General features: G+C 50.7%; 1 protein-coding gene across 4 annotated transcripts in view; it reads right to left on the reverse strand.

The window, feature by feature from the left end:
- Positions 1-11,611, reverse strand: part of nfat5a (nuclear factor of activated T cells 5a) — a 17,736-nt gene extending 6,125 nt beyond the window's left edge. Inside the window, exons 1-9 of one of the 4 annotated variants that reach the window (XM_062546890.1) lie at positions 11,301-11,611; positions 8,659-8,718; positions 7,634-7,759; positions 4,961-5,612; positions 4,288-4,471; positions 3,573-3,763; positions 3,234-3,406; positions 677-811; positions 225-277 (exon numbers count right to left, since the gene is read on the reverse strand). In XM_062546890.1, coding sequence (XP_062402874.1) covers positions 225-277; positions 677-811; positions 3,234-3,406; positions 3,573-3,763; positions 4,288-4,471; positions 4,961-5,612; positions 7,634-7,759; positions 8,659-8,718; positions 11,301-11,373 — 1,647 coding nt within the window. In that variant the 5' untranslated portion in view covers positions 11,374-11,611. Of the gene's footprint in view, positions 1-224; positions 278-676; positions 812-3,233; positions 3,407-3,572; positions 3,764-4,287; positions 4,472-4,960; positions 5,613-6,171; positions 6,670-7,633; positions 7,760-8,658; positions 8,719-10,288; positions 11,281-11,300 lie in introns of those variants that run through there. The other 3 variants (XM_062546893.1, XM_062546892.1, XM_062546891.1) reach the window with 3 other exon arrangements.
- Between the last annotated feature and the right edge of the window lie 998 nt (positions 11,612-12,609).

The following is a 12,609-nucleotide window of genomic DNA, read 5'->3' on the forward strand; positions in this document are numbered from 1 at the left end:
GGGAAGGAGGACAAATGGAGGCTAGATAGGACAATTTGGTATGTAGGAAATGAGAGACAAAGACAAACACAGCATATTTGCGCAACATATGTGCGCACACACACACACACACAAACACACACACACACACAAGCACGCCCACACATGCACACAACCCCAGTCTTGTATTGGCAGAGGCGAAATAAAGTCCCAGTGGCTGTCTCCATAGAAACAGCAGTGTCTACCTGATGAAACAGCTCCATGTCGATCTCAGCCTCCGCCTGCCAGCCGCTCTCATCTGAGGAAAGACAGGCATGAAAAATTCACTCCCTCACTCAGCCCCTGGCACACCTGGCCAAAAAAAGACTGTGGCGCACGACTCGCACCATTCACAATCTAGCTCAGGCTAGACAAGACACGTCTGTCTGCAAGTTCTCGTTCAAAGGAAATAAGAGTAGCTATTTTTACACCCAGCTACCACCCAGCCCTGATTTCAGAAAATATACCGGTATGACAGTATATATATATATTTTTTTTACAACAGACACTACTATAACATGATTGATAACTCAATAGTGTATTCCAACACGCACATCATAGTGCATGGCAAGTGCAAAGCTCTGATGTGGGATGCATCTCATACATAATACATGGCTCATTTGGCACTGGGATTTGGATTTGGACTTAACTACCCCACCTGAGCTGGTCTCCTGGAACAGCACTTTGGTTCCCTTGAGGAAGTTCTTTCCGATGATAAACACCTCCTCTCCCCCGATCACCGAGCAACTGTGCAGGCTCTTCTTCAGAATCTCAGGCACACCTGCTGGCTGAGCTGCACACCACAAACACACACACACACACACACAGACTAAGGAATATGCAAAAACAAAGCAAATCAACATTGCCACAAGCAATTGTATCAGTGTCCCATTGTTGTATCACTCCTGCCTCCATGCCTGACTATGGTTAACACTCAAAGCTGTGCTTGTACCCAGCTATGTAGCCCTACATTATTTATTCAGCATTCAGTGGAGGTATCTGCAGACACAACATCAGCTTGTGTCTGGGCCTGGGGCTCAGTGGAGCACAGCCCAACTGGCCAGCCTCCAGGGCCCACAGGGGAATATGAAGCCACCAGTGCGGTTCAGTGTGTGGTGGCAGATGAGATGACGCACGCTAAAGAGAAGTTCCTCGACACTCAGGTGACCGTTAAGACCCATCCGTATAAATTAAAGGTGGACGAGCTGGCGTGGGTTTGGTCCCAAATAGCACCGTCTAATGCCTCTGGGTCTCTGACATCTGGGTCGGTGTCTGGAAAAGCTGCTGGGGTGGGGAAGGATGGGAGGGCTGCTGAAGGAAGCTGGACGTCTGGATGGTCAAGAGTCCACCGGCTTGTTGGAAAAGTGCTTGTTGCTGTTGCTGCTGCTGCTGTTGTTGCTGCTGGGGGGAACTATGGAGAAGGCCCTCAGAAGAGTGGCAGGTGGGGGGCTGCTGCTTAGGAGCCCCACTGGATGGAAAACTGGGGGTGCATTGCATGGGGATCTGCTGCTGCATGATCTCTGACTGCAACTGTTCCAGGCTCTTAAAGACATTCTGCTGCTGCTGCTGCTGAAGGTTCTCAAAACTGTTTCGCTGCTGTAGTTCACTCAGAAATGATAGACATACAGTATACTATACACACACACACTTTCTGACTAAGGAATATGCAAAAACGACGTAGGGAAGCAAATCAACACTGCCGCAGGCTATTGTATCAGTGTCCCATTGTTGTATCACTCTGCCCTGACTATGGTTAACACTCTGCACGAAGCAAAGCTGTGCTTGTACCCAGCTATGTAGCCCTACATTATTTATTCATCATTCAGTGGAGGTATCTGCAGACACAACATCAGCTTGTGTCTGGGCCTGGGGCTCAGTGGACCACAGCCATGCTGGCCAGCCTCCAGGGCCCACAGGGGAATATGAAGCCAGCGGTCCAGTTCAGTGTGGTGGCAGATGAGATGACGCACGCTAAAGAGAAGTTCCTCCACACTCAGGTGACCGTTAAGACCCATCCGTACAAATTAAAGGTGGACGAGCCGGCGTGGGTTTGGACCCAAACAGCACCGCCTGCTGACTCCGACATCTGGGTCGGAAAAGCTGCTGGGGTGGGGAAGGATGGGAGGGCTGCTAAAGGACGCTGGACGTTTGGATGGTCAAGACTCCACCGGCTTGTTGGAAATGTGCTTGTTATTGTTGCTGTTGTTGCTGCTGCTGCTGTTGTTGCTGCTGGGGGGAACTATGGAGAAGGCCCTCAGAAGAGTGGCAGGTGGGGGGCTGCTGCTTAGGAGCCCCACTGGAAGGAAAACTGGGGGTGCATTGCATGGGGATCTGCTGCTGCATGATCTCTGACTGCAACTGTTCCAGGCTCTTAAAGACATTCTGCTGCTGCTGCTGCTGCTGCTGCTGCTGCTGCTGCTGAAGGTTCTCAAAACTGTTTCGCTGAGCACTGTAGTTCACTCAGAACAGATACACATATACATACACACACACACACTTTCTGACTAAGGAATATGCAAAAACGACGTAGGGAAGCAAATCAACACTGCCGCAGGCTATTGTATCAGTGTCCCATTGTTGTATCACTCTGCCCTGACTATGGTTAACACTCTGCACGAAGCAAAGCTGTGCTTGTACCCAGCTATGTAGCCCTACATTATTTATTCAGCATTCAGTGGAGGTATCTGCAGACACAACATCAGCTTGTGTCTGGGCCTGGGGCTCAGTGGAGTACAGCCCAACTGGCCAGCCTCCAGGGCCCACAGGGGAATATGAAGCCACCGGTCCGGTTCAGTGTGGTTGCAGATGACGCACGCTAAAGAGAAGTTCCTCCACACTCAGGTGACCGTTAAGACTCATCCGTATAAATGAAGGGGGCTTTAAATAGCATTACAAGCACATCTGCATGTGTTCTATCTACACCACGGCTTCCTTCATCTTCATTCTCACGTATTCAAGTGGACACACACTGCTGCTATTTTCAGCACTAGAATTTGTAAACACCGCACCTTAATATCTGATCAAAGCGTTGTGTGATGACAGGAGGAGGTAGGATGGTGTGACTAGTCTAATGATAGTGTGAGGGTGCAAGAGCACACATAACATTGTGAAATCAATCACTACAGAGGGATTATGTTCACTGTGATTGTGCAGGATCATGCTAATTGAGTAACAGCGCTCCAGAGGGGGTCAGAGGTCACAGGTCACAGACTCACTGCAGAGGATGGGCGAGGAGGGCGTCTGCAGCGTGAGCATGGAGCCGTCGGGACGCGGGATGTTGACGCGGAACGCCAGGCGGGCGCGCGTGCTCTTCTTTTTCGAGCCCGCCACCCCGATGCGAGCCTCGACGTCCGCATTGCGCAGCTTCAGGATGCCGACACAGTCCACACTGCACAGAAGACCCACACAAAAACAAAAGCATCCTCTAAGCATGGTTCACTAAAACACATAGAAATACACTAGCATCACCACATAATTACACATCATACTGCCACATGCACGAGCAAGATGGCCGCCAAGACACTGGCAGAGGGAGAACGGGCAGCGGTGCTTACGCCAGGCTCATGCTGTTGGTGGGCTCCAGGCTGACTTCGATGACGGTGGTCCCCTCGATGTCCACCTCCTTGCAGGCGGTGGTGTTGCGTCCCGTCACCCTGCAGGCCTGGTAGAAGCCGTGGGGCTTCACGCGGCCCGTGTCGTTGGCCACAAACACCTGCAGCACCACCGGCTCACTCACCCCCTCCAGCTGGACACAGAGACAGACGTTAACCTCGAGCTCATTCACATGACACGGCCGTCTCCCTTCGCTGCTGATTACAGACTTTTATTTTGTTCGGGATTTACGAAGCGTAGCCATACGGACTGTGAGAGTAAAAATAGCGCTGACCTTCTATCATAATGAGCGAGTGTGTCAGATTTAGCTAAACGCCTCGTCTGCACACCCTCACGCGCAGTCGAGCGGCCTGAAAATAACACTCGGAAATTCTGCCCCACACACAACCCCGGAGTTATAAGACACTGCGCTGAACCTCCTGTGTGCTGAGAGAGATCTCAGACCCCTGCTGTGCAGTGAACAGGCTGACAGGGCTGGGGGGTTGGGGAGAGGGGGGGTGAGATGACTGCTTACCTTGACGGTGGGTTAGGGTTAGAGGGGGGGTCGGGGTTGGGGGGTTGGGGAGAGGGGGGGTGAGATGACGGCTTACCTTGACGGTGGGTTAGGGTTAGAGGGGGGGTCGGGGTTGGGGAGAGGGGGTTGAGATGACGGCTTACCTTGACGGTGGGGAAGCCCTGCTGTGTGCGGTCCTTGACGGAGCCCCGGCTGCCCTCGGTGAGGTAGCGCGCGCGGTGCTGCGTCTCCGGCTGCACCAGGATCTTCAGCTCCTTGCCCTCGCTCTTCGGGGGGAACTGCGCCGCCAGGACGCCCGCCCGCAAGGCGCCGCCCGCCTCCAGGGAGCTGCGCGCAGACATACGGTAGAGCTGAGCAGGCCGAGTTCAAACACACACGACACGACACACACGACGCCTTGATGGGCAGCCAAGGCCAAGAATGGCTGTGCTTAATCCCCCGCCACTTTCTAACACTACCGTAAGCAAAAGGATTAGTCTGCGTCCGGCGTTTGTTTGGGCTGAAATGTCAGAGAGGCCATAGGGGCGTGCCCTGCGCTATAGGCTGCAGGGCACACACACACACACACACACACACACACACACACACACCCCATGCTTTGCATTGCAAACCTGCTCCCACTGACAGTCAACAGTGATAGGCGGAGATAATCAACACTGGTACAACAGTGAATACAGCTCACATGTTTATACGCATTCTAGGTCAGTGCTGCGCAGGGGGCAAACAAAAAAGCAGCTCAGAGGTCACTGTGTGTGTGTGTGTGTGTGTGTGTGTGTGTGTGTGTACAAATGGCTGTTGCCTCCAGCAGACACCTACCTGGTCTTGGGGCTGGCTTTGGCGTCCGAGCCCAGCTGGGAGAGCACAAAGTGGGGTGCGTTGGCGCTGTCGGCATCGAACACCTCCATGCTGGGCGCCTGGGCAGCGACGGGCTTGGGCCCGGGCCTCTGGCGTGGCGTGCGCTTGCGCGACTTGCGCGGCACCTCGGTGTTGTCGTTGTACGAGCTGCTGCTGGCCATGCTGAAGCTGGACAGGGACTCGTCCATCCACATGCTGCCGCTCTGCTCCGAGTCCGGCCCTGTCGTCGCAGTCGCAGCCGTCACGGCCGCCGCCTCCTCCTGGCAGGACATGCAGCTGTCGTCCAGCAGGTCCTCCGGCGGCGGCGAGATGTTCAGCACCGTCCGCCGCTTGGATGGGGTGATCTGGCTCTGCTGAGGCCCTCCTCCTCCTCCTCCTCCTCCTCCTCCGCTGTTGCTGCCATCACCAGACGCCCCAGCGGCCACCTCTACCCCGAGCCCCAGGGCTCCCGGTCCGCCCCCCGGGACCGGACCGCCAGGGCCCTCGCCCAGGAGCTGGGAGCCCTGCTCGGGGGCCGAGGTAGCGGAGAGCATGCTGGGGCAGGAGGAGCCAGGGAGCGCAGTGCTGTTGCCCCCTACTGGGCTGGAGGAGACGTTGCAGGACGAGGCAGCATCTGTGACGTGGTTGACAGACAGGTTAAGTGCAGCCACAAACAAGCAGCCTGGCTAGCCGTCCCATTCAAGCAGTGAAACTAGTGCGTGATGGTGGCGCCTCTCTCTTCATCCTGCCTAGGTCTCTAGTGATGGCTGTTTAACTCCCCTGATCATATAACACGTCTAGCCAACATCTGTGTCTGTGTTTATGTCTCTACTGCATAACATAACATGTATGAATTTATGTGTGTGTGTGTGTATTTGTTTTTTAAGTTATTTAAGTTAGTTTTTTTTGTCTTTGTTATTCCCTATTATGGACCAAATGTTGCTGTTAATTCAATATTTATATTAAAAAACAAGGCAACATGCTTAATGCATACATAGTATATAAAACCAAGGCCAAAATAAAAAGCAAAACTCAGAAATGGAAAAAGGGGGCTGGTGAAATCTAAGCAGCCGCCTGTTAAACAATGTCATGGTCTAAAATGCTATTCTCAGGTGTCAACTGAAGCATGCCAATTGGTAGATTTTGGTTGGGACTGAGCGTAGCCATGGAGACAGAATAAACAAGCTTCTGACCTACGAAGCAGAGAACTGCAGACCATTTTATATTGCAGACTCTCCCTGATTCAGAGGCAACGCCCTGGAATGAAAACGAGACAGCCAATGAACAACAAGAGCTGGTCAGTCATACGAGTCATCCAGAGAAGACACCAATCAAATTTGGTCCATGCTGTTTGTAGTTTTTGAAATGTACATTTGTAGCCTAGTGTTGCGAGTTTAATGGTGTGTACAGTACATTCACAGAACTGCAATGCAATTAAATTGAATGTGAGAAAGAAACACTATGAAGAGCCAGATTGATATATCAGTCATTTAATTCAATGCATGGTGTGCGTTTGTTTAGGTATCCAGAGCAGTGCTTGTGTTGCTTCCTTCTCGTGGTAGCTGCTGGTTTTGCTGGTTGGTTGCTTGCTTGGCTGGTTGCTTGGCTGGTTTACCTCTACTTAGTGCTGCCTCAACACGGACAGTCTGACACTAGTCTGGGGGCAGCTTGTTTTAAGATCCCTCAGCTTCCTGCCAAAAACAGGAAGCAGTCGAGCATGAGGACGCCCTCTTTAACACTCCCAATAGCATGTCACCAACACAGTAAACACCCACCACAGTACCGGCCGCTGGACCACCTACACAACCAAGCTCGGGGTGGTCCGCTCACATTATCTGTTATCAGTGTGGAGTCATTTCTATGGCAATGGAAAGGAAATGGCTTGACCCTCGCTAGTTTAATGTGTCTCTTGTTCTGCTGGGTAAACGGAATGGAATACGTGCATCCCACACTTTCACACCTGTGCTATGCTACTTGCCTAGCTCCCCAGATGGGCTCCTGGGTGCAGGACTACAGGCTGTGGGCAGGACTATCTGATTGGGCTCCTGGGTGCAGGACTACAGGCTGTGGGCAGGACTATCTGATTGGGCTCTCAGCACAGCCACGTGGCGCACAGCAGACAAGAGTGCAGCCAGAATAGCCAGTAACAGGAAGTGAGCATCACAGTAACAGGAAGCCTGTCACCTGACACCGAAAAAGGCAGCGAGAGCAACGGACATAGTTCAGCCCAGGCCACTGACAGGCTGCAGATGCCTAACAGCGAGCACTTGACAGACACACAAAGTGTTAGGCGGAGCAGGAGGCTAATTGGCCATTCATGAGGATGTGTGTACATGACCACACGAGAGCGGCTTTGCAAACAAACACAGACAGACAGGCTGCCACATAGCATACAGTAGCATTAAGGCTTCACTCTGTTCTGTTTAGTGCTGGTGTAGGTTACGGCACGTAGCAGCGTTAGCAACTCACACTGTTTAAGGTCTAGTTCAGCAGGATGCACTTCAAAATGCCCAGTACAAAAAGGGTGCAACTAGACTTTCTGATGAGCCCTAGGTGGGAACCCCCCCAAGAGTGCTCGGTCTCTCTGTGAGTGGGAAGCAGGGTGAGGGGGGCCAAGGGCCGGGGACGAGGAGACGAGGGGACAAGGGGACGTACCTGCGGCCAGGGCTGCCGGAGGAGGAGGGCCGGCCTCTCCTCCACTCTTCTGACTCATGGCGGGCTTCTCCTGCAGCGAGGAGCCAGGCAGCTGCAGCTCTTTGGGGAGCAGGTCATACACCGACTCTGTGTGAGAGACACGGGGGGAGGGAGACAGAGCGAGTGAGTGAGTGTGAGACAGACAGAGAGAGAGAGAGAGAGAGAGAATGGGAGACAGTGTGACAGAGAGAGAGAGAGAGAGAGAGAGAGAGAGAGAGAGAGAGAGAATGAGAGAGAGAGAGAAAGAAGATCTACCAAAAATAGAATGTGAGTGAGATAGACCAGAATAGAGGAAGAATGTATGAGAGATAGACCGGAGCAGAGGGAGAGAATCAGAGTGACGCAGAGCAGATTTCAAGGCAAGAGAGAACAAGAATGAGAGCAAGACAGACCAGAGTACAAAGAGGAGTGAGGGCAGGGGGAAGCAAAAGATCAAAAGAGTGGTCTACTAGAGAGAGAGAGAGAGACAGAAGTGAGGGGGGGGGGGGGGGTGGGGGGGGCAATAGACCAAAATAGAGGGTGAGAGAAACTGAGATAGCCCGGAATAGGGAGGGCGAAAGACAAAAAGCAAGATAAGGCAGCAGAGGAAAAGGAAAGAGAGCGTGCAAGAGAGAGAGAGAGAGAGAGAGAGAGAGAGAGAGAGACTGCGAGACTGATGGGCAGATGGAGGTGCAAGATAGGGAGATCCTGGCAGATAACATGCAGACGTGCCCTTTCACAACGCCAACCTCCACCACAGTAAACATGTGCCCGGCCCATGTGCCGCCTTTTGAAAACGATCCTGGTGCCCTGTGCAGTACCGTCCTTCTGCCAACCCCCCAAAGCCTTGTGCGCACGCCCAAAGGACCCTACGCACCCCAGTTCTGAGCAAGGGGCCCGTGTAAGACAGGAGAGAGACAGACAGAGAGAGAGAGAGGGAGGGAGACAGAGACAGAGACAGAGACAGAGACAGAGACAGAGACAGAGACAGAGAGAGAGACGCTCGCCTGGAACTGCAGATGGCGCCGTGAGCAGCGGGTGCGTCTGGCCTTGGCTCCCCGCGCGCTCTGAAACACAACACCGGCATTCACCATTGTTCTGGGGCTCGCCGCTCTCCTGGCCAAACCATGACCACCAGCCGAGCCCTGCCCACTCTCTACTACACACACACACACACACACATCGCTCACACACACACACATCGCTCACACATGACTCACCGCAGCAACATCACTCAGACATGGAATTCAGTTCATACCCCACACACATCACAGAGCAGACGCCATCGAGCAACCACCACCACAGATGCCTTAAATGCAAACCATCAGCGGTCGGGATTTAACAAGCTTCTGGAAGAGTGTGGCTTGGGCACCACTGTCAGCATGCGTGTGTGTGTGTGTGTGTGTGTGTGTGTGTGTGTGTGTGTGTGTGTGCGTGTATATGTGTGCGTGTGTCTCGTGACGCCCTCTGTGTCTGGCTCAGAATACTGATGAGACCTTGGCTGTTAAGAGGGAGACGTCAAGGCCGGGTTGTAAATTACCATGACGACTGCGCTCACATGATCCGCAGACATGCACATGTCGCCCGGGCCGCTGCCAGGTGACGCCGCCTGCCAACCAGCGGCATCAGACCAGCATCCGCGTCTGTGCTTTGTGTTCGGTGGGCAGCCGCCGGGCCGGGCCGGGCCGGGCCGGGCCGGGCCGGGCACCCTCACGGGCCAGCACCATTACAGCCGGGCAGCAACAACAGAGCCAGACACTGACCACTAGAATCACAACACAACCTCCACAGAGAAAAACAGAGCCAGCCAGGTATGGCAAGCAGAGCAACAGTGTTGCCACATAATTCCATTCTATACAGAAGTGGAGCTTAAAAAAGGCCTATAAAAGTGTGAAAAATGGCCGTCTCAACAACAGTGCCACGGTCAACTACTAGTACAAACATTTCTTTCATATTTCTGCAGATGAAAACGTTCAGGGAGGCCGAGACTGATCCCTGAAAGTATGTAAGTACAATAGACAGGCGGCCGCGTAGACGCTAGCTCACTCTAGAATGTTTATAAATCTCAACGCAACATTCCACACCAAAATAGCTGCTCTAAATCTATGAGACTTTAGAACCTCGGGGCCTTCAGCTCGTGCTCGGCGCATTTGTTCCATAATTAAAGCCAGTTACTGTTGAACTGAACCATATGAGACCGTTAAGAAGTCACCGCATAAGCCAGTTGTTTACTAGACACTGGACCTCACCAAGTGCTTTTACAACGTCAGGATGTCTCCAATGTATGGATTCTGTCTTTATGTGTCCATAAAAAGTTCTAATCTGGCAGGGGGGCTGCAGAAATGTCTGTGCATTTTTTTTAGCTCATTTACTTTAAAAGGAATCTGACCTGTGCATACAGTATACTCCACCTATGACCTGCCTACTCACAGCAAAGTCAGCATGGAGACAGAATGCATGTTTTACAAATTCAGGATCAGCAACAAAAGGGGCAAATAAACTGACTGTATTCGCATCAATTTTGCATAATAATGCTGATCTGTGTGTGTGTGTGTGTGTGTGTGTGTATGGGAGGTGTGTATAAAGCGCTGTGCGACCACATGTGCTCAACCTCATGCAGCAGGTCTCAAATCGCACCTCTGAACTGCGTGGGCTATGCAAGATCTGTGCCGGGCTGTGTGATTAAAAACTCAACACTGATGTCCGTCTGGTAAACGAGCATCCCAGCTGCTAGCAGAAGGCATGTCGAGGCGCATGGTTGACATGCCACTCTTCTCGCTGACATGCGGCGCTTCTCTTTGTTTACGTCCCAAGGCGAAGAGTTCCACTGGCATCCCAAACAGCAGGGTCTTCTGACATGAAGGAGATACTGGGGGATCATCTGCCCACCCAATTTGACCTCATTACTTCTGACTAGGGAAGTTATTGAAACAGTTAGGTAGATTAATGTGACGTACGTTTTGTCAGCGACATACAGTTCACGATGAACAGACCAGAGGGGCCTTGCAAAGAGGGTGTAACGCCGATCACACTGCCATAACATTGTAGCAGCAAAGAGGCTTCACCTCTGTGTCAATATATTGTCGATGCATCGAGTGACACTTGCACTGTGCACGTAGCTGATGATAGCTAGTTAGCTAGTTCCCATCAGCAGTAGACAACTGACGTTTTAACCAACCTGGCTAGCGAGCTAGCCCTGCGTAGCTAACCTAGTCGTCAAGTTCGCTAGCCTGTTTAATGTCTGGCGCTTTGAATTATCCATGGCCTCTGGTGTTAATAGTAGTTCTACATTTATGAACAAATATATCTAACATTAGCTTGCTACATAAAATCAGCATTGATGATTTACCCAATTAATGAGGTATCGATTTACTAAAGAGACATCAAATAACAGAATCCTGAGATGCAACGCGCCTGTCATACAACACGCCTCCCTCCAAGCAATGTTAGCTCGCTCTGTAAAGTCGTTATTAGCAGCCCATTCTGTGACTGATGTTTGCATGCCGAACGTGATGCCCTAATGCTGGTTCACAAAGTCAGCAATAGCAATATAAGTTAGCCACAGCCCTGAATTGAGTTTATCAAGGAAAATGATGGTGCAGCAGAAGAGTTGAAAAATACAGCGTCACTTTTAAATTGGTCGTCTTACCTTTAGAGTAGAGGGATTTGGGGGAATTAAGGTCGATATCCGCGCTTAGCAGCGATATAAAATCAGAGGGCATAGCTGGCTACTGCCTCATGAGAGAAAATGAAAAAAGACGTCCCCCTCAAGAAAACAAGCGGCTTACACAACGCAGCTTCAAATTTCAGTAATACTGGAGATGAGCCAGGAGAAAAATAGAAAACAATGACTACTGCACTATTGCTACGATACCGTAACTACGTGTGTGCTAGCTTAATACATGTAAAATACACCAGGATGCTAGGACAGCTAGCAACAGCTAACAACCCACACATCGTTTCCCCGAACGTCTCCTCCCCCTTTGCCACGCAAGCGCGTTAGCCTCTAGCTGTTTTGAGGTCCACCTTGGCGTTGTAAAGTCACAATAGATGTAGCCTAGGTCTGGTCACGAATAGATATCTAAAGGCCTAGAGGCATCAAGTTCCAAATGTTTTTAATGGCCGTCTTGTGTATGAACCCCTTAAAACAGAAACAATGTAGATAGAAAAATGTACTTACATTCAGAAAGTTGGTTATCTCACCTTCAGTTAAGCCTACTTGGATGAAAGTAGGCTAGGTTATCCTTTTGGCAGAGCCTAGGCCTATCAATGTCATTAGATAACCAAGGGTCATTAGTATCTCATTAGTTTGGGTTGTTGTTGCCGTTTTTTTAAGTGGTCGGTATGTGTGTGTGTGTGTGTGTGTGTGTGTGTGTGTGTGTGTGTGTGTGTGTGTGTGTGTGTGAGAGAGAGAGAGATTTTGCACTTTTTACTAGATATTTTCAATATTGCCAATATGTCACTGGGTAGCCTAATTTCCATGTTGATACAGGGGTTTGTTAATAAGGTAGCCAGTATCCTACAATTGGTTTTGCCAGTAATGCATGCAAAAGTAGTTTGTCCAAGTCGTTCTGCAATTATGAATGCTGGTTCTCTAAAGCAAAAGTCAGCCTGTTTGGCATGAACAGGTAGGCTAGTTATCTGTAAGCCATAGGATGCTTGCCAATCATTCTCCACATCCTTTGTTTAGTACCCTCTCTTGAACTCTGGGTGGAGCTACAGCTTAATATGAGTATTTTTTGTTGTCCAACAGTTCTGATTTTGAAGAATTTCTTTTTAATCTTAAATATCATCATCTGTTGCTCAATTTTAATAATAACAAAAAAAGGATTAATCTGGCTAAATGGTGATGTAGAATAAAGCATGATTTGTGCAATGCCTGAAAATGTGATATTTGTTGCAATCACAGGATCAAACATGTTCCAAAGAAATGCATGCAATTATTCTCTATTCTAAAT

Source organism: Sardina pilchardus, chromosome 10, assembly GCF_963854185.1.
Source record: "Sardina pilchardus chromosome 10, fSarPil1.1, whole genome shotgun sequence".
Classification (NCBI taxonomy): Eukaryota; Metazoa; Chordata; class Actinopteri; order Clupeiformes; family Clupeidae; genus Sardina; species Sardina pilchardus.